This window comes from Lithobates pipiens, unplaced genomic scaffold (assembly GCF_037356315.1).
Source record: "Lithobates pipiens isolate NorthernLeopardFrog02 unplaced genomic scaffold, aLitPip1_a1.2 Scaffold_22, whole genome shotgun sequence".
NCBI classification, from domain to species: domain Eukaryota; kingdom Metazoa; phylum Chordata; class Amphibia; order Anura; family Ranidae; genus Lithobates; species Lithobates pipiens.
The window spans coordinates 209,959,796-209,982,080 of NW_027507784.1; the positions used below are offsets into that span (position 1 = coordinate 209,959,796).

Sequence of the window (22,285 nt, forward strand, 5' to 3'; positions counted from 1 at the left end):
AGGTTTGTGAGATTTTGACAATCCAAATACACTGCTTCTATTTGTTACATTACAAGATAACAAGGGGTGGATAGAAGAATTTGAAGATAAAATATTAAAAATAAACTAGTTAAGCTAAGAGTGATTTCTCTGTGAAGTCCAACACCTTAGCACAAAATTAAGCATTCACAAGAGGGTAGGGTTATTAGACAAAGGGTATAAAGCAGTATAAAAGTTGGAAAGTGTCCGAGACCCTCAATAGAAAACAAAATATAAAACTGCACTTATTCTGGAGATCAAATTCGATTTTGTTTTAGATTTGATCTGTCATATCAACTTAAGGTTGCAACGGAATCTTTAGCAGACAATAGATATTACTTTGGTGGGCATTATGGCTTTGCACCAGCCTTCCCCTATTTTAGTGTGTCTATACATAAAGGTTCCCCTAGATATAACTAAACACATAACGAGCATGATAAACACCAAAGAATGCAGAGATGACCACTTTAAAGCGGGGTTCCACCCTAAAGTGGAACTTCAGCTCATCGGAACCCTCCCCCCTCTGGTGTCACAGTTGGCACCTTTCAGGGGGGAGGGGGTGCAGATACATGTCCAAGACAGGTATTTGCACCCACTTCCGGGCATAGACTCTCACGGGAGTCTATGCCTCTTCCTGTCCCTCTGTGCTGTCTGCTGGGACACACACGGGTCCCAGAGACAGCGCGGACCATTCCTATTGCGCTGCGCAGTAGGGAATCGGGAAATGAAGCCGCACCGCTTCACTTCTCGATTCCCTCACCTTGAATGGGGGCGGCAGCAGCCGAGAGATCGAACGCCCTCGGCTGCCGACATCGCTGGACCCTGGGACAGGTGACTGTCCATTAAAAGTCAGCAGCTGCAGTATTTGTAGCTGCTGGCTTTTAATATTTTTTTTTTACAGTGAATTTCCTCTTTAAGTGGCCAAATGAGAAAAAAAAAAAAAGAAAAGAAAAAAGTACATTTTTGATATTCGATAATTGCAACTTAGACAATTTTGAACCTGGTGAATTAGTTTATAACATTGTCACCTGAAAAAATGTACTCAAAGTAGAACCTGGGTTTTGATCAAGCAGAGAGCTGAGATGCAGACTACTTAGTGATTGACTGTATATGTGTTTTCTTCTTTAGGAATTTTACCATCAGCTTTTTAAAAAAATAATGTTTTTCTATTTTCTGTCACTATAACCAGCATTTTTTCCTCCAGTCTGTTAAAAAAGGGGAGGGGCTGCCCATTTTAAATCTATCCAACTCACTTTGTTCAAAATCCTAAATGTGAGCAAGCGCAAAGTAGGATTTGATAAAGTAGTTTCCTTTTGAGTTTAATACTGCTTCAAACATATTGCAGCTTGCCTATGTGATGGCTGCATTCGGTTAAGAATTTCCTTTTCTTCCTTTACCACCAGATTGATGTGGCCTCAATTGTTGATATCACCTTTATCACCAACAGCTACAACATGGAAACGAGACATAATATTGTAGAAGGGTATTGTCCCTTTTTTGTATTCTCTTTTTATTGGAACATTTCTAAACCAGCTATTTTGTGCTCTTCTATGGGGATTATGGATTGATAATACCTTCATTGCACTTCATTTCTATATGAACACTATCATCATTTTTTTTTTTTTTTTATAGGATATATTTTGGGCAACCATTGTATATTTTTATTCCTTTATTATAAAATCACTAATTTGTGTACTCATCTTATCAGATGATAGGTCTTTTGTATTGTTAAAGGAGTTGTAAAGGCAGATTTTTTATCTTCATGCATTCTATGCATGAAGATAAAAAAACCTTGTGTGTAGCAGCCCACCTCATTACTTACCTGATCCCCATCTCTTTCCAGCAATGTCCACGAGTGTCGTAGCCATCCGGGACTCTCCTCTTGCCATTGGCTCAAATGGCCATCAAGCAAAGTCAGTTGGCCAACCAGGGGAGAGAGGAGGCGGGGCAGAGGCCCTGACCTGTATCATTTTATACTTCTGGTAAGTAATATTTTAATTGGGATAATGAGTGCTTGCAAGTTTGAAGATTTTGCCCATTGTGCAGTGTACAGGATTAATACCACCATAGATGTGAACAGGTTGTGAGCAGGGGGAAAAATTTCACCCTTACGAACATTGATTTAAGGTCCTAGGCTAAAATTATAGCAAACAGGCTTACGCCTATATTTCCAGCCCACATTCATCTGGATCAAGCTGGCATGTTCGCACGAGAAGCCTGGAACACACTTAAAACCCTTAGTGCTCCATCCCATCCTTTTCATTGATGCTAAAAATACATTTAACAGGGTGGGATGGTGCTTCTGAAAAGAAGGCTTTGAGGCTTGAATTTGTTTTGGTTATAAAATGTTGTAAATAAGTTTTCTCCTTCACCGTTGGACACTGATAAGGTGGGCACCAATATACAGCACTGATAAGCGACACCAATGCATACCGTATTTATCGGCGTATAACACGCACTTTTTCCCCCTTAAAATCGGGGGAAAATCATGGGTGCATGTTATACGCCGATCCCCCCGCCGATCTGCGCTCTTTGGAGCGCTGCCGACATTTACCGAGCTGAGCCGAGTGTACTGTGTACTCGGCTCCGCTCTCAGTCACGCCCAGTCCCGCCTCCTAGCCTTTACGTCCCGCCATTGGCCCGGTGTTGTGTCCATCACAGGAAACAGGACAAGGGGCGGGACGGGGGAGTTACTGCGAGCAGAGCCAAGTACCCTCGGCTCGGTCTATGTCGGCGGCGGGAGGAGCCGAAGATCTCGACGGCGGGAGGAGCCGAAGATGGCGGCGGTAAATTTAAAACTAACCATACTGCAATTTTGTGGAAGGCTGCAGGGGGACAGTGTAGGGCTGCAGGGGGACAGTGGAAGGCTACATTGATGGGCATTTAAAATGTTTTTTCCTTAAACTTGCCTCCTAAACTTGGGGTGCGTGTTATACGCCGGCGCGTGTTATACACCAATATGGTACTTATGGGTGGCACTGATGGACACTGATAGGTGGCCCTGATATGCATCACTGATGAGGAGGCACTGGCAGGACGTTATTGTTAATGCTACAGACCTAAGTGCCTTGTAAGTTCACTTAGCCTACTAGGTTGAAGTGCTTGATTAATCCTGGCTATTGTGTGCCCCTTTTGTTTGCTACATGCTGTTTTATGCAAATATGTCAGTTATATTTTATAAACCTAGGTGATGTGATAAACCACTTCTATCTTTACTGAATATTGTGCACAGGTTCTGTATGCCTTTGTACTGGCGAAATCCTTGTTTATCTATGGGTTCCTAACGTATGTAACAATTTTAACCTTGCAAACAAATTATACATAAAAAAAAAAAAAAAAAAAGAAAAAAGAAAAGCCAATATGAAGTTTAGTACAAACACACACTGGAATACCAAATGTGTTGGTAAAATATAAAAGATAGGGTTACTTCAGTAAACAGATACCAAACATGTGAATTCCTAAAAAATTGTGTGCACCAAATTCTCCATATGCAACACTTTAAAATATCTATTTAGAGTTGACCATGAATGTGTCCCTAAGTTTTCTCTCTCACCCCAGTGTTTGCGATGTAACCTTATGTGCAATCACAGTATATGTGTGAGCACCTTGTGCATGTGTTTGCAGTTGCATGCAGGTGTGTGCAAGGCAACGGGGCAACATTCAATTTTAAATTTTCAATTTATTTTCCCCTCTAATTTTTTTTTTTTCATTTAAAGTGGATATAAAGCCTAAACATTTTTTCCTTAACACATTCCTCATATTAAAGGTAAATGTGACAATGTTTAGGAATCAGTAATCCCCTCCAACAGTTGCCACAAAGTATAAATATTTTGGATGCAAGAAAACAACCATCTCCTTAAGCTGATTAACCCTTTCACTGCCATGCCCTGCTCTTCACTTTTATTTATTTTTTTGAAAATACAGAACTTCATTATAGAAGACTTTTTTTGAATGAGCAATAGTTTCTTCTCACACAAAGGCATGCAGGTATACGCAAATTAAAAATAAATTGTAGCTGCTGACTTTTAATATTAGGACACTTACCTGTCCTGGAATCCAGCCATGTTGGCACCCCAGCCCAGGTTTTCATTGGCTCTTAGGTGCTGCTGCGGCCATTCATGGTAAGGGAAACTGGCAGTGAAGCCTTTTGGTTCCCTAACGCGCATGCGTAAAGCGCACTGCACTTTCTGAATAGCCCAGCGTCAGTGGGAGTAAGGAGGGGGGAGGCCGAACTTCCAAGTGATCTCGCAAGGTCTCACGGAAGTGGGGACTAGCACCTGTCAAGAATACTGTTGTGCAATACTAGACATATTGTTCCCCTTTCTATTGGTTAAACTAGATGGACTTTTTTTTTTTACTTTTTCAATTAGATTATGCAACTACATGCATTTTGTTCTGCAGCTTCTCATGGACCCTAAAGATTGCCTCTCTACAGCCATTTGTTGCATATGTTGCATATGTTTGGAACAGATGTAAGTGTAAATATTTTTTAAATCTTTTTCTAGTGGTCATGTGATGCCATGGCTTTGGCTCCTCTAGGAAACGTGGCAAGACCGCAACAGGGATGAATCACAGAGCAGTGATATCACAGTTCATTGCTCTAGTCATTATCAGAGGGGAGTTCCCACCTAAGCAGCCACCCAGGAGCTGGAGCTTTGCAGCCATGCGACTGCTATAAAGAGATTTAGAAAGGGTATTTACAATGAAATTTAAAAACTAACCATCAAATGTAAATGGCAAATGGTAGGCAACATTTAAAAGCTTGATTAAGACATAGCCTTAACTTCTATATTAATTGTATCCCTTTTCAGAAGTAATTAATCATTGTTCCAACAAATTTGTTTGCGATTTTATCAAACTTTTGAAACACTAACATAATTCTACCCATCAATATAATGCAAAGTCTCTATACAAATAGTTACCGTTTTGCTGCAATCGGCTTCATAATCCAGCATTGCGGGTCTTTTTGTTCCATTACTCCGTGCTTGCATTGGCCATAGCCGAATCTGGTCTTGAGGAAATCCCTGCGAGATAAAATAATTTATCAATTTATGCCCAAGATCTCCAAAAACTTAAGGCATTGCAAATCCTTCCTTCACAGCAGTCTATTTTACTGATATTTAGTTACAGTGAGAGAAAAAAAAAAAAAAAAAAAAAAAAATTATTTGATCCCCTGCCGATTTTGTACGTTTGCCCACTTACAAGGAATTGGTCATGGTAGGTTTATTTGAACAGTGAGAGATCGAACAACAAAAATATCCAAAAAACGCATAAAAAAAAAATAGGAATTTTTGTACTCACCGTAAAATCCCTTTCTCTGTAATTCATCGACAGACACAGCTCCTCTCTGTAACAAAATAGGTCGTTAGCCCTATCACTGGAGATTACTAGGCAAAGTTGTAATACAACACTTCAGAACTTTTAGTTCCACCCAGGGGGGCGGTCCCTAGGCTACAATTTCCAGTTTACTCTAGCAGCCTCAGTATGTCAACAAGCAGTATAACGTAAAGATAAAAAAAAAAAAAAAAAAAAGGAGGGGCGGGTGCTGTGTCGGTCGGTGAATTAGAGAGGAGGATTTTACTGTGAGTACAAAAAAATCCTATTTTCTCTTAGATACACCAACCGACACAGCTCCTCTCTAACAAAATGGGACGTCCCCAAGCAGTGCCAAACGAGGGGTGGGAAAAACAGCATAAAAACTTCATCCACCATGGCAAGTGGGAACTAGTGAAACTAAACCCACAAAAACAGCAGTGTGGAAAAACACCACCAAAAAACTGGGTATCCTCAACAGGAGTGATTCCCAAGACCGCAACCAACTGCGGAAGTAATGCAACACTGCATTAACATAATACTGCGTTTTTCCAAAAAAACAGGAAAATATTGATTGCATATTCAATTGCAACTACATGGCTGCCTGCAAATCTTTGCGGCCAAAACAGGCATCCGCCGATGCACTGATGTCTACCTTGTAGAACTTGGTAAACGTATGGACAGACGACCAGTTCGCCGCCTTACACACCTGAGTGACCGACGCTTTGTGTCGGAAGGCCCAAGACGTTCTGACTGCCCTTGTGGAGTGGGCCATGACCGGAAAGGAGGGCACTTGCCCTTTCAAGGCGTAGGCTTGTACTACAATCTGTCTGATCCACCTGGGAGCCGTGGAGGCCAAATACACTTTCAGGGCCCTAACCACGTCCAGAGCGTGAAGGGCCACCTCCTTGGGGTACTTAGGCTTAAGACACACCGATGGTAATACAACGTCCTCATTGATATGAAAAGCCGAGACCACCTTCGGTAGAAAGGATGGAAGGCCGCCAGTTCCGAAACCCTCCTGGCCGATGTGATGGCCACTAGAAAGACCACATTCTGAAAAGAGTCAACAGGGGAATCTCCCTGATATTCTCAAACGGCGGTTTCTGAAGTGCCAACACCAGGTTCAAATCCCATGGAGGCAACGGTGGACACACCGGAGGGACGTGTCGTACCCCCTGAACGAAGGTACTCACTAAGGAGTGCGATGCCAGGGGTCACTGAAAAAAGACAGCTAAGGCTGAGATTTGCCCTTTGATGGTGCTTAATTGCCAATCTCTGGTCCACTCCCTGCTGGAGAAACAGCAGGATCCTGGATATGGAAAAGGAGCGTGGATGCCATCCTTTCTCCTCACACATGGAGATGTAGGCCTTCCAGGTACGATGATATATCTTCAGAGAAGATTTCTGTGCCCTCAACATAGTTGGAATCACCGAGTCCAACAGACCCTGGTTCCTCAACACCTGGCTCTCAATAGTCATGCCGTTAAAGCAAGCGATGGTAAAGCAGGATGGAAAATTGGACCTTGAGATAGGTCTTCTCGCAGTGGCAGTCACCAGGTAGCGTCTGCCACCAGACGCACCAGGTCCGCGTACCAAGGACGCTGAGGCCAATCTGGGGCAACCAGTATTACTGGGATCCCCTTGGCTTCCACTCTGCGAAGCAGACGTGGCAACAGTTTCAGTGGAGGAAAGGCGTAGATCAGCTGGTACTGATCCCACGGAGCCACCAGCACGTCTGCCCACGGATCTCTTGTCCTGGACACGAATCTTGGCACCTTCTGATTGAGACGGGAGGCCAGTAGATCCACATCTGGTGTTCCCCATTTCAGGCACAGCAGCCCGAATGTCTCTGGATGCAATGCCCACTCTCCTGGGTCCAGAACCTGTCGACTCAGATAGACCGCCTGCCAGTTCTCCACTCCCGAGATGTAAATGGCCAACATGGCTGGTATGTGTCGCTCTGCCCACCGAAGTATGTGAGCAACCTTCCGAGCAGCGGCTGAGCTTCTTGTTCCCCCTTGGTGATTTACGTACGCCACAGCTGTGGCGTTGTCAGATTGTATCCTGATCGGACGCCCTTGAAGATTCACTGACCATGTGTGGAGACACAGACTGATCACTCTCAATTCGAGCAGATTGATCGGCAACTCGGATTCTTTTGTCGACCAGAGGCCCTTAGCCGACTGAACCCCCATGACTCCATCCCAGCCGGATAGACTGGCGTCCGTAGTGATCACCGGCCATTTCACAGGAAGCAACTTTTTTCCGGACTGAATCACTGGGGACTTCAACCACCAGATCAGAGAGTCCCTGACTGGCTGGCTCACCGGGATCTGTCCATCCAGGGAAACTGAAATTTATCCCATTTTAACAAGATCTCCTTCTGCAGCACTCTGGTGTGGAACTGAGCGTAGGGTACTGCCTCGAAGGAGGCTACCATGAGTCCCAGTACTTGCATGCAAAACCGGACAACCACTTGCAGCTCATCAGTAGTTTGACCGTGGATCTGAGAGTCTGCAATTTGTCTTAAGGGAGAAAAACTCTTGCTTCCCTAGAGTCAAAAAGCAAACCTAGGTACTCCAGACGCTGGGTCGGTACAATCACCGACTTCTTTAGGTTCAACAGCCACCCAAATTCTTGCAGGGTCTGCATGGTGATCGCCACATCCTCCTCTAATTCTGAGGCGGAAGATGCTCCCAGGGGGAGATAATCTAGGTATCCCACGATCGCGATCCCACGTTGTCTCAGCAGCGCCAATACTGGAGCCAGTACTTTGGTAAAGACTCAGGGGGCTGAGGCCAGATCAAAGGGAAGAACCACAAATTGCTAATGGGCTTCCCCGACTGCAAAACGCAGAAAATTCTGATGCCGAAGGCATATGGGTATGTGCAGGTACACATCCTGGACGTCTAAGGATGCCAGGGAGTCCCCTTGATGGAGCACAGCGACAACTGAGCGAACTGATTCCATTCTGAACCTCTGCACTTTCACAAAGCGATTGAGGGCCTTCAAGTCCAATATCGGACGTACCTTCCTTCTTGGGAACCATAAACAGATTTGAGTAGAATCCCGGGAATCGTTCAGATTCCGGGAACTGGTACAATCACCCTGTGATTCAGCAAATCCCTTACCGCCCCCAACAGGGCCTCCCGGGGATATGCTGGAGGGGAAGAATCTGTTTGGTGGCCAAGAGAGAAGCTCTATCTTGTCTCCTGCGGAAATCAGATCGCTGACCCATTGGTCGGATAACCGGGAGGACCACCGGGCTGCAAACTCCTGAAGGCGACCCCCCACCCGAGACATGGGTGGGGGCAAACCTTCATGCGGTAGCACTTTTATTCGCAGGCTTGAAGTTCCAAGGATGTTTTTGACCGTCCATGGGCGTCCTGTCGGGCTGGGGATGTTTCTTTGAAGCTCCGGGCGGATGAAAAAGCCGATTGTGAGCGGAAAAAGAGGGCCCTTGCCTACAGCATGGCTCCTTTCCTGGCCTGTGGGAGTCTACTCTTACCACCAGTGGCATTTTTAATAATGTCATCTAGCGAGGCTCCAAAGAGCCGGTCGCCAAGGAAAGGAAGATCCATCAGGGCTTTTTTTGGATGCCTGGTCAGCAGACTAGCATTTTATCCAAATCAGGCGCCTCAGCACCACAGCTGACACTGAAGCCCTGGATAACAGGGGGAGAGTATCCAGGGCCACGCCAAAGATGTACTTAAGGCCTTGCTCTAGTTGGTCTGCTAGTTCCACGCAGACAGGGGAGGCCTGTTGCTCTCCCAATTCACTGTGCAAAAGTTTTACCCACTCAGTCAGTGTCTGTGACACCAGTGCGGATGCCAGTACAGGTCACACGGCTGACCCCACAAACGTAAACAAGGCACGAGCCACCGCCTCGGCCTTCCTGTCCGTGGGATCCTTGAATGCAGGAGTCCCCTCAACAGTGATCGTGGTTACTTTATTCAACCTGGATACTGGGGGATGCAAAAATTGGGCTAACTTTACTGTTTTTTTTTTTTTTAAAGTTAGCCCAATTTTTGCATAAAGTGAAAGATGAAGTTATGCTGAGTAAATAGATATCGAACATGTCACTCTTCAAAATTGCACATGCCTGTCGAATGGCGCCAAACGTCGCTACTTAAAAATCCCCATAGGCGACGCTTTAAATTTTTTTTACTGGTTACATGTTTTGAGTTACAGAGGAGGTCTAGGGCTAGAATTATTGCTCTCGCTCTAACGTTCACGGCGATACCTCACGTGTGGTTTGAACACCGTTTTCATATATGGGCGGGGCTTACGTATGCGTTCACTTCTGCATGCGAGCACATGGGTACAGGGGCGCTTTACATTTTTTTTTTTTTTTTTATTGTTCATTTTACTATTTTAGTTTGACATTTTCTTCCCCAAAAATTAATTTTTGATCACTTTTATTACTATTACAATTACAAAGAATGTAAACATCCCTTGTAATAGAAATATGGGATGACAGGTCCTCTTTACAGTGAGATCTGGGGGTCAATAAGACCCCACATCTCACCTCTAGGCTGGGAAGCCTGAAATAAAAATTAAAAAAATAGATAAAAAGATTCTGGCTTTGATCGTATTGGCGAGTTGGTAGAAGCACCGGAGGTGAGGGGGGGGTGTCTATGGCTTGGTATGGCAATTTATGGCGGGGTATTGCAGAGAGAGTAGTGGCGGGGTACAGCAGAGTAGTGGCGGGGTACAGCAGAGTAGTGGCGGGGTACAGCAGAGTAGTGGCGGGGTACAGCAGAGTAGTGGCGGGGTACAGCAGAGTAGTGGCGGGGTACAGCAGAGTAGTGGCGGGGTACAGCAGAGTAGTGGCGGGGTACAGCAGAGTAGTGGCGGGGTACAGCAGAGTAGTGGCGGGGTACAGCAGAGTAGTGGCGGGGTACAGCAGAGTAGTGGCGGGGTACAGCAGAGTAGTGGCGGGGTACAGCAGAGTAGTGGCGGGGTACAGCAGAGTAGTGGCGGGGTACAGCAGAGTAGTGGCGGGGTACAGCAGAGTAGTGGCGGGGTACAGCAGAGTAGTGGCGGGGTACAGCAGAGTAGTGGCGGGGTACAGCAGAGTAGTGGCGGGGTACAGCAGAGTAGTGGCGGGGTACAGCAGAGTAGTGGCGGGGTACAGCAGAGTAGTGGCGGGGTACAGCAGAGTAGTGGCGGGGTACAGCAGAGTAGTGGCGGGGTACAGCAGAGTAGTGGCGGGGTACAGCAGAGTATTGGCGGGGTACAGCAGAGTATTGGCGGGGTACAGCAGAGTATTGGCGGGGTACAGCAGAGTATTGGCGGGGTACAGCAGAGTATTGGCGGGGTACAGCAGAGTATTGGCGGGTATTTAAAGCGCCCCTGTCCCCATGTGCTCGCATGCAGAAGCGAACGCATACGTAAGCCCCGCCCACATATGAAAACGGTGTTAAAACCACACATGTGAGGTATCGCCGTGAACGTTAGAGCGAGAGCAATAATTCTAGCCCTAGACCTCCTCTGTAACTCAAAACATGTAACCAGTAAAAAAAAAATTTAAAGCGTCGCCTATGGGGTTTAAGTAGCGACGTTTGGCGCCATTCAACAGGCATGTGCAATTTTGAAGAGTGACATGTTCGATATCTATTTACTCAGCATAACTTCATCTTTCACTTTATGCAAAAATTGGGCTAACTTTACTTTTTTTTTTTTTTTTTTTTATAAAACACAAAACAGTTTTTTCCCCCCAAAAAAGCGTTTGAAAAATTGCTGCGCAAATACCGTGTGAGATAAAAATTTGCAACGACCACCATTGTATTCTCTAGGGTCTTTGCTAAAAAAAAAAAAATAATTATATAATGTTTTGGGGTTCTATGTAATTTTCTAGCAAATAAATGATTTTTACATGTAGGAGAGAAATGTCAGAATTGTCCTGGGTGCTCCAGAACGCCTAATGGTGCTCCCTGCATGTTGGGCTGCTGTATGTGGCCACGCTGTGTAAAAATCTCACACGTGGTATCGCCGTACTCGGGAGTAATAGAATGTGTTTTGGGGTGTAATTTGTGGTATGCATATGCTGTGTGTGAGAAATCAACTGATAATATGACAATTTTGTGAAAAGAAAAAGGAAAAAAATAATCTTGATTTTGCAAAGAATTGTGGGAAAAAATGACAACTTCAAAAAACTCATCATGCCTCTTAGGCTCGGTTCACACAGGGGGCGATGCGAGGCGACACGACTTGCCTCGCCGCGACCTGCCGCGACCTGAGCGGCGACTTGCAAATGACTTCTGTATAGAAGTCAATGCAAGTCGCCCCGAGGTCGCCCAAAAGTAGTACAGGAACCTTTTTTCTGAGTCGCTCCTCTTAGAACGGTTCCATTGTACAGAACGGGGGTGACTTGTCAGGTCACGGCACGGCAAGTCGTGTCGCCCCCTGTGTGAACCGGCCCTTACTAAATACCTTGGAATGTCTTCTTTCCAAAAAGGGGTCATTTGGGGGTATTTGTAATTTTATGGCATGTTAGGGTCTCAAGAATTCAAATAGGCCGTCAGTACTTCAGGTGTGATCAATTTTCAGATATTGGCACCATAGCTTGTGGACTCTATAACTTTCACAAAGACCAAATAATATCCACCAATTTGTACTTATTTTTACCAAAGATATGTAGTGGTGTAAATTTTGGCCAAAATGTATGAAGAAAAATTACTAATCTGCTAAATTTTATAACAGAAACAAAGAAAATTTCATTTTTTACAGAATTTTCGGTATTGGCGGGTATTGCAGAGTATTGGGGGGGGGGGGGATTGCAGAGTATTGGGGGGGTATTGCAGAGTATTAGCTGGTATTACAGAGTATTGCCAGGGTATGGAGGGGTTAAATTCGATGGGGGCACTGCAGATGCAGCCCACAGCGCTGCTGACACCGATCTCTTTCCCCTCCGCTGTACCAATCAGTACAGAGAGGGGGAGGGAGGAACATGTTATGACGCCGGTTTGTTTACAAGTGATCACTCCGTCATTTGACGGAGTGATCACGTGGTAAACGACCGCGATGAGCCAGTGGTCACGGATGCTCTAGTGTGCGCGCCCCAGGGGGCGCGCGAGAGCAGAATTCTGGGAGGCCGTTAATTAACGGCCTCTCAGAGTTAAACAACCGCCCTGAAGCCGTTAATCGGCTATGGGCGGTTGTTAAGTGGTTAAAGTCAGCAGCTGCAGCTTTATTATTTTTTTTTTACAGGTAGAACTTCGCTTTATTTCACTCATTAAAATGCAAATCAAGTTAAAACTTTTTTGAAAATTTCTGCATCTTTTTGTTATGCCGTCACTCACTGTTACAATAAACCTACCATTAAAATTATAGACAGGGGATCAAATACTTTTTTTCCCTTAGGGCTTCTTCACACGGATGTGTCCGTGTACGGAGCCAGCTCTGCTCAGCGGGGATCGCTCCGTCGATGCCCGCTGAGAAGGAGGAGGACAAGTCAATCTAACCTGTCAGAGCGCCGCTCTTCCCTATGGGGGATAGGATGACGACAGACTGTAGAGACCATCTTCAACCGATCAGACGACGGATGGAAAAGTAGGTTTTTCCTCCGTCACACTTTTTCGGAGCGGGTCGCTGACATCCGACGCTCCATAGGAGGTCTATGGACAGTCCGTTCAGGTCCGCCTAAAGAACTGACAGGCGCACCTGAACGGACAGTCCGTGTGAAAGAGGCTTTACACTATATAGATGTGTGTGCCTTTCCAAATCATGTCCAATGATCTGAATTTACCACAGGTGGACTCAAAGTTGTAGCAACATCTCAAGGGTAATTGGTGGAAACAGGATGCACCTGAGCTAAATTTTGAGCATCATGGCCAAGGCTGTGAATACTTATGTACTTGTGATTTTTTTCAAAAAATTTGCTAAGATTTCAAACAAACTTTCTACATCCCTATGGGGTACGATTTGTAAAATTTTGTGGAAAATTAGGGAGGGGGGGGGGGGGGTGATATGTTAAAGAAAAAAAAAAAAACACACAACTAACACAGGATTTTTAAAACCGCTTACCTGTAAAATCCTTTTCTTACATCAGGGGACACAGAGCCATCGTAGTTACTATGTGGGTTATAGGGCCACCGATAGGGGCGTGCCAGTGTCCCTCACCTAAGGCAAGGCGTGTACTCTCTATATAACCCCTCCTGAGTCCTCAGTTTCGTAGCCAAGCAATACAAGTGTATAATAAGAAGGGAGGGACCTCTGTGTCCCCTGATTTACATAAAAGAAAAGGATTTTACAGGTAAGCCGCTTTAAAAATCCTGTTTTCTTTTCTTACATCAGGGGACACAGAGCCATAGTCATTACTTTGTGGGATGTCCCATTGCAATAGCAACTGAAGGGAGGGAGACAACAAAAAACAGGAGGCCAGAGGACTCATACTGCAGCCAGCAGTACACTGCGCCCAAAGGCAATTTCCTCATGACCTTTAATATTGATTTGATAAAATCTGATAAACGTATGAACCGAAGACCAAGTCGCGGCCTTACAGATCTGAGCCATAGAGGCCTGATGATGCATGGCTAGCCCCAGTAAGGATTGCTTCCAGTGGAGCTCAGCACAGCACATCTTTACTCATGACCAACACCTTAGACACTGGCAAAAAAACTGAGGACTCCCAGTAGTGGGAGGGAATATAGAGGAAGTACACTTCTTGCCTTAGGGCGTGCCAGTGTCCAACACCTATCAGTGGCCCTATAAGCCACATAGTAACTATTATGACTCGGTGTCCCCTGATGTAAGAAAATAAAAATCCTTAGTGTGCACCAAGCTTTAGCTTCTTCCCCCAAACCATGCATAGCTGTCCGTCACGCATATGACTCGCCCATCAGGAAGCAAAGGATGTGGGTTAGATCACAGTGCAGCTTTACTCCACTAAAGGTTGTGTAGCAGGACATCATTAAAGTGAGGAGAGAGAGCAGCACTACTGCATTTTTTTTTTGGAGGGGGGAAGATAGCGATGCTTTCAATTTAATGTGCAAGAAGAAGAATGCAGAGGTTGCAAGAACAAGCATGAAAACCATCAAGCGTGTTACAAAGTATTTCCAGGGCAGGTCTGAATCAGTTTGGTGGGTGACAATGGTAAAGGAGATTGATCATAAGCCTGTGCACAACCTAGTAGATACATTCATGAAAACTGGAGCACGGCATGGTACCAATCAGCTTTGATCTTTCATTTTCAAAGCGTGAGTGAACAAGCTGAAGATAGAAGCTGATTTGTGGCCATGCACAGCTGCTCCAGATGCCATCTTGCCCAGTATTAATAAGTTACCCACATGATTTCCACCAGAGATCAGAAAAAAAACTTGTCAGTTACCCGCTCTGTGCAGTGGTTTTGCACAGAGCAGCCCCGATCCGCCTTCAGGTCACCGAGTGCCCCCAACAGTAAGCAGCTTGCTCTGGAAGCACTGGTGCATGCTCGCTCCCGAGTCTCACTCTAAGTGCCCATAATACACACAGAGGCACGCCTCAGACCCGTGGCTCAACAACTTCAAGCCATTTAGAAAATTAGCATTTACATTACTGGTTTTTAGTAAAGTGTAGCATAGAATGCAAAAATTAAAGGTTTTTGTTTTATGTAGGAGTTTCTCCCCAAATACATGGAAGGCTAGCTTACCATAGTTTGTGAAAGATTCTGAACAAATTCAGCCAGGGTGGAGTTTTTTAATACTTTGAACACAGTGTATTTAACTTTCTCCTCATCATACATGTCATTGCCCTGATGTCCACAGAACTGGTCCTCTGTAACAATCTAAGGAATAAAAATGCTAAATTTTAATACATTTTAAAACATGCTCATCTATAACAAATTTTGAGATATTACAACACTTCTTAGAATCTTTGAATTGTCCATTTTTTAATAAAAACATTTTAACCCACAGCTTTTCTGTGTATTCTAGGCACATGTGTAGCGAGGTATACATGTTTTGAGTGTAGGAATAGAATGAAACTACTTATTTTTGCAAGCAATCTTAAGAACTGTACATGCTCACACACAGATGCTATAGACTACACGCAAACATTGGTCTAACCTGCACTTGCATGTAGAGATGAGCTTCCTGGCGTTCTTTTCGCTTTTGAGCTTCAATCCTCTTTTCTTCTTGTAGCCGCTCGACAAGTTGCTGGGGTATATCATGATCTGTGACAGGCTGCAAAACCTCACCTAACAAAGAGATAATCTGTTACATATATAGCACAATAAGGGTTAAATAGATTTCAGATGAATCTGCAATTAGAAATTACTGAGAATGCTCACACACACTAGCTTGCACATCTTCCAAAACCCCAATTGTACAGGCTCAGGTAGAATAAAGCTCATGTTTGATTACGTTTTAACCACTTCGCACCCAGGCTATTTCTGACATCTCTCTCCTACATGTAAAATTCATAATTTTTTTTTTCTAGAAAATAACCTAAACCCCTAAACATTTTTTTTTTTTTTAGCAAAGACCCTAGAGAATACAATGGAGGTTGTTGCAACTTTTTATCGCGCACGGTATTTGCGCGGCAATTTTTTGCCCCAACCCCCCCCCCCCACAAAAAAAATCAGGATTTTTAAAACGGCTTACCTGTAAAATCCTTTTCGTTGATGTACATCAGGGGACACAGAGCCATAGTAGTTACTATGTGTGTTTATATGGGAACAGACAGGTGATGACACTGGCACGCCCCTAAGGCAAGACGTGTACTCTCCTATATAACCCTTCCCATTACTGGGACTCCTCCGTTTTGTAGCCAAGCAATACAAGTGTATAATAAGAAGGGAAGGACCTCTGTGTCCCCTGATGTACATCAAAGAAAAGGATTTTACAGGCAAGCCGTTTTAAAAATCCTGTTTGCTTTTCATACATCAGGGGTCACAGAGCCACAGTAGTTACTACGTGGGATGTCCCATAGCAATGGCAACTGAAGACTCATACTGCAGCCTGCAGTACACTGCATCCGAAGGCAATATCCTCATGACCTTTAACATCGATTTGATAAAATCTGGTAGACATATCAATCGAAGACCAAGTTGTGGCCTTACAGATCAGAGCAATAGAGGCCTGATGATGCACCCTGATTGAGTGTGTTTTAACATAAAAAGAAGGCATTTTCTTCTTTAAACCATAAGCCTGAATAATGACTTGACAAATCTACTTGGAAATAGTGGATTTTGACGCTGCCTGTCCACTTTTTGGACCATCTGGAAGTACGAATAAAACATGTTTTACGAACCTGAGCGGTCGCCTTTACACTCCGGCCGCTCTCACTACATCAAGGGAATGTAGTGCCTTTTCTTCCCTAGATTGAGGCTCTGGGAAGAAAGAAGGAAGAATATCTTGGTTTAAGTGAAAACCTGTCACCACCTTTGGTAAGAATTCAGGATGAGGACGTAACATCACTTTATCCTTATGCATGATCAGATTATAGCTCTTTACAAGATAGAGCCGCTAGTTCTGATACTCTTCTAGCAGAAGAAATGGCAACCAGAAAGACTATCTTTCTAGTCAAAAGAACCATGGGAATTTCACTTAAAGGTTCAAAAGGCTGTTCCTGCAAAGCCGATAATACCAAGTTTAAATCCCAAGGATTTAGAGGTGCCTTGATAGGGGGATTGATCCGTGTTACCCCTGAACAAAGCTACACACTAAAGAGTGAGAAGCCAGAGGCTAATATTGACAAGGCCAAGATCTGGCACTTGATAGTATTCAAGGCCAGCTTCATTTCCAATCCCATTTGCACGAAATCAAATGGGATTACATATGACATATTTCCTGGGGTGCCAACCCCTGGATCCACACCAGGAAACATTTGCCTTCCAGACTCTATAGTAAATGACTCTGGAAGGCGGCTTCCTGGCATCAAGGTAGACACTACCGAAGGAGACAACCCACAATCCTTTAGAATGTGGGCCTCAATAGCCAAACGGTTAAATTTAGTTACTGTAAGGTAGGATGGAATACCGGACCTTGTGCGAAAAAGTCTGGCCATAATGGCAGAGTCCAAGGGACTCCTACTGTCATCTTAATGATCTCGACAAACCAAGATCTTCTGGGCCATGCTGGGGCCACCAGAATCACCTCCTTTTGTTCGGGCTTGATTCTGCGAAGAAGACGTGGAGGAAACGCATAGATCAGAGAAAACTGATCCCATGGGAAGACTAATGTGTCTGTTCCGCAAGATAGCGGATCCCCTGTTCGACAAAGTTGTCAACCTTGTTGAATCTGGATGCGAACAGGTCCACGTCCGGAGTACCCCATCTCTGACATTGCTAGGAAGATGTTGGGGTGAAGAAACCATCCCCTCGGAAAAAATGGTTGGCGCCTCAAGTAGTCTGCCTGCCAATTTTCTGTTCCTGGAATGAATATTGCCGATAGGCAAGGGACGTTGTGTTGTGCCCAAGTCAGGACATGATTCACTTCTTTTTGGGCTGAACGACTGCTCGTGCCCCCCTGGTGATTGATGTAAGCCACAGCCGTGGCACTGTCGGACTGAATCCTGATGGGACAGTCCCTCCAGTCTCCCTGTCAGACCGTCCAGGACTTTAGAGCCAGATGAACCGCCCAAATCTCCAAAATTTCCAATTTGGCCCATCTCCCCTGGACAGAATCCTCTTCCAGGACTGCTCCCCAGCCTAGAAGGCTGGCATCAGTCGTCACCACTTTCCAGGAGACTGGTAGAAACAATTTCCCCTTTTGGAGGTTGCTGGATACCAACCACCACGTCGGGAGCCAGGCAACTGAAAAAATCTAAGGCCTGAACCTTCTTGTTCCAGGGCAACAGGATTGTGTTCTGTAGCAGTCTTGAATGCGCGTAAAAGGGACAGCCTCGAAGGAGACCACCATTTTTCCCAACAATCTCATGCACAACCAAATGGAAGGCTTTTTCTTTGCTTTGATTAGTTGAATTAGCTCTTCAATGGAACGGATTCTGGTCTGAGGTAGAAATACCATTTTCTGTATGGTATCTATGACCAGACCCAAGTACTGTAATTTCCTTGAAAATCCAGCCTAGAGATTCCAGGTAGTTTACAGTTGTGGCCAGACTGTGGTTTACACCTGAAACTAAATGATTAAAAGCAGATTGTCTAAGTAGGCTAGGATCGTTATCCCTTGAGCCCTTAATCTGGCTAGAGGAGGTGCCAGAATATTTCAAAGCACAGAAATTTCTGTTAAGCGGGAAATATTGGCGCGTGTTGATATGCTTCTTTGATATCGATAGAAGCCAAGAACTCCCCTCGGAGGATGGCAACAACCGACCGGAATTGACTCAATGCAAAAGGATCGGATGTTCAAGTGCCGATTCAGATCTTTGAGAACTAGACTAGTTTTGGAACCGTAAAAAGGTTTGAATAAAAACCTGTGCCCTGTTCCTCTAAGGGAACCTCTGAGATATCACCGACTTGGATAATAGATGATCAAGCGCTAAGAGAGCAGTCTTCTCTGGGTCCTTGGGAACATTTGACCTTAGAAACCGAGGAGATGGAAAATCTCAGAACTCTAGTTTGTAACCTAGATAAAAAGCAGAAGCCACCCATCTGTCTCGATATTCTTCCTGCCAGATCCTTGAAAATTGCAGGAGCCTTCCCCTCACTCGAGCAAGCGGGGGCGCTACTTCATAAAGAGGCTTTAGCATTCTGTTTTGTGGGCTTTCTGCCCCATGAGCTCTTCTGACCTTGGTGCTGACCTTGGGGTTTTCCCCTTGAACCTGATGGTTGAGGCCGTTGAGACTGCCTAGACGCTGATGCCCCTGGCACAGGAGAAGAAGCACGCTTAAAAGGAGAAATGTTTGCATTTATTCTTTACTGGTAAAAGGGAGCTTTTGCCATTCGAGATCTTTTGTAGGTATTTATCCAAATCATCTCCAAATAGCCAGTTTCTCTTTTCATGGTAATTGGGTAAGAGCTTTTTACACGGTGCTTCGGCTGACCAACTTTTCAGCCATATAATTCTGCGAGAATGCACTAGTCCAAACATAAGCCGTGAGATTTGAATGATAGAATGTCTCATAGCAGCAGCTGGGAAACAGTGCGTCTGATAAATCAGCGCAATGTTGGGCCTGTTCAACAGGCAAAACTTTAAGCATCTCCTCAAACTGTTCCTTAATGGACTGGGATATGCCAATTGTGGCAAGAACCGGCTGCGCTACTGAACTTGCTAAAGCCATATGGCTTTTAGAAAGAAGCTCCAACTTTATCTGTTGGATCCTTTAACATTAGTGCATTACCTATATCTCCAGACATGCGAGATATTTATTCACTGAGGCCATCGCTGGACCCCCCCACCCCCCCCCCCCCCATTTCTTATAGTAGTCCTCTTCCATAGGATAAAGTGTGGAGAATCTTAGGAGGATAATATTGTTTATCCGGATGTTCACATTCAGCATACATAAGCTTCCTGAGCCATGCATGAATAGGAAAGTCATCCCCAGATGGAGGAGGTTTTAATGATCCCAATTTAGAGGTGGGATCATCAAGAGCCTGCGCTGCAGGCAGCAAAAAGGTTGAAACAAACAACTTACTAAGAGTGCACAAGCAACCTGTCTTGTGATGTTACTCCTATATTAGGATCCTCCAAAGAGGATAAACCAGTATCTTCCAAATCTTTGGGAAGATCTACCTGATCCCTAGCCTCCTGAACCTCCAAAAGAGGGTCTTGAGCACTAGATGGGGATCTGCTACGTTTCACCCTACTATGGAGGGATAAAAATAGGATTTTTTGTACTCACCATAAAATTATTTTCTCCAATTCACCAACCGACACAGCTCCTCTCTAACAAAATATGTTTATATGTGAAGGGAGCTAAAGGTTCAAGTTACTAAACGTCAGCCTCGTAACCTTACTGAATTGGAGAGGATCTGCTAAGAGGAGTGGGACAAAATCCCTCCTGAGATGTGAGCAAACCTGATGGCCAACTACAAGAAATGTCTGACCTCTGCGGTTGCCAAAAAGGGTTTTTCCACCAAGTACTAAAATGATTTGCATTTTAATGAGTGAAATAAGCATTTGACCCCTTTGCAAAACAATTTAACTTTCTTTTATATTCACCGACCGACGCAGCTCCTCTCTGTAACAAAAAGGGTTGTTAGCCCTATCGCTGGAGATTACTAGGCAAAGGTGTAATACAACACTTCAGAACTTTATTTCCACCCAGGGGGGCGGTGCCTTAGGCTACAATCCCCACACTCTGCCCTAGTCTCAGTATGTCAACAAGCAGTATAACTTAAAGAGAAAAGGAGGGCGGGTGCTGTGTTGGTCGGTGAATTACAGAGAAAAGGATTTTACAGTGAGTACAAAAAAAATCCTATTTTCTCTTATATTCACCGACAGCTCCTCTCTAACAAAATGGGACGTCCCCAAGCAGTACCAAATGAGGGGTGGGAAAAACAGCATAAAAACTTCATCCACCATGGCAAGTGGGAACTAGTGAAACTAAACCCACAAAAAACAGTGAGTGGAAAACCACCACAAAACAGGGTATCCTCAACAGGAGTGATCCCCAAGACCGCAGCCAACTGCGGAAGTAATGCAACAGTGCATTAAATATAAAAACAGTACTGCGTTTTTTCGAAAAACCAGGAAAAAATATTGGTTGCATATTCAATTGCAACTACACGGCTGCCTGCAAAACTTTGCGGCCAAAACAGGCATCAGCCGATGCACTGACGTCTACCTTGTAAAACTTGGTAAATGTATGGACAGACGACCAGGTCGCCGCCTTACACACCCGACGCTTGGTGTCGGAAAGGCCCAAGACATTCCGACTGCCCTTGCGGAGTGGGCCGTGACCGGAAAGGGGGGCACCTGCCCCTTCAAGGCATAGGCTTGTACTACAATCTGTCTGATCCACCTGGAAATGGTGGCCGACGAGACCGCCAAAAGCGTGATGGGCCACCTCCTTAGGGTGCTTCGGCTAAAGACACAAAGATGGTAATACAATTTCCTCATTGATATGAAAAGCCACCTTATCTCTGTGGATAACCAGATAGTGCGACTTGCAGGACAAGGCCGCCAATTCGGAAACCCTCCTGGCCGAGGTGATGGCAACTAGAAAGACCACTTTCTGGGAAAGGGTCAAAAGAGGAATCTCCCTGATATTCTCAAACGGCGATATTTGAAGCGCCAACACCAGGTTCAAATCCCATGGGGGTAACGGTGGACGCACCGGAGGGACTACGTGTCGTACCCCCTGAACGAAGGTACTAAAGAGTGCGATGCCAGGGGTAGTTGGAAAAAAAAATAAAAATGAAAAAATGGACAGCTAAGGCTGAGATTTGCCCTTTGATGGTGCTTAATGCCAATCTCTGGTCCACTAACTGCTGGAGAAACAGCAGGATCCTGGATATGGAAAAGGAGCGCGGATGCCACACATGGAAATGTAGGCCTCCCAGGTACGACGGTATATCTTCAGAGAAGAAGATTTCCGTGCCCGCTACATTGTTGGAATCACTGAATCCCACAGACCCCGGTTCCTCAACACCAGGCTCTCAATAGCCATGCCGTTAAAGCCAGCGATGGTAAAGCAGGATGGAGAATTGGACCTTGAGATAGGTCCTCTCGCAACGGCAGTCGCCAGGGAGCGTCTGCCACCAGAGGCACCAGGTCTGCATACCAAGGACGCTGAGTCCAATCCGGGGCAACCAGTATTACTGAGATCCCCTTGGCTTCCACTCTGCGAAGCGGACATGGCAACAGTTTCAGTGGAGGAAAAGCGTAGATCAGCTGGTAATGATCCCACGGGGCCAACAGCTGGTGTGCCCCACTTCAGGCACAGCAGCCTGAAGGTCTCCGTATGCAACGCCCATTCTCCTGGGTCCAGCATCTGGCAGCTTAGATAGTCCGCCTACCAGTTCTCCACTCCCGGGATGTGAATGGCCGACAGGGCCAGTATGTGTAGCTCTGCCCACCAAGGTATGCGAGCGATCTCCCGTACAGCGGCTGAGCTTCTTGTTCCC

General features: G+C 45.2%; 1 protein-coding gene across 2 annotated transcripts in view; it reads right to left on the reverse strand.

Annotated features, from left to right (window-relative positions):
- USP7 (ubiquitin specific peptidase 7) overlaps positions 1 to 22,285 on the reverse strand; it is a gene marked incomplete in the record, with an annotated part of 508,930 nt that overhangs the window by 179,228 nt on the left and 307,417 nt on the right. For both annotated transcript variants that reach the window (XM_077448850.1, XM_077448849.1), the window contains 3 exon segments: positions 4,941 to 5,042; positions 14,966 to 15,100; positions 15,381 to 15,511. In XM_077448850.1, the coding sequence (XP_077304976.1) occupies positions 4,941 to 5,042; positions 14,966 to 15,100; positions 15,381 to 15,511 (368 nt within the window).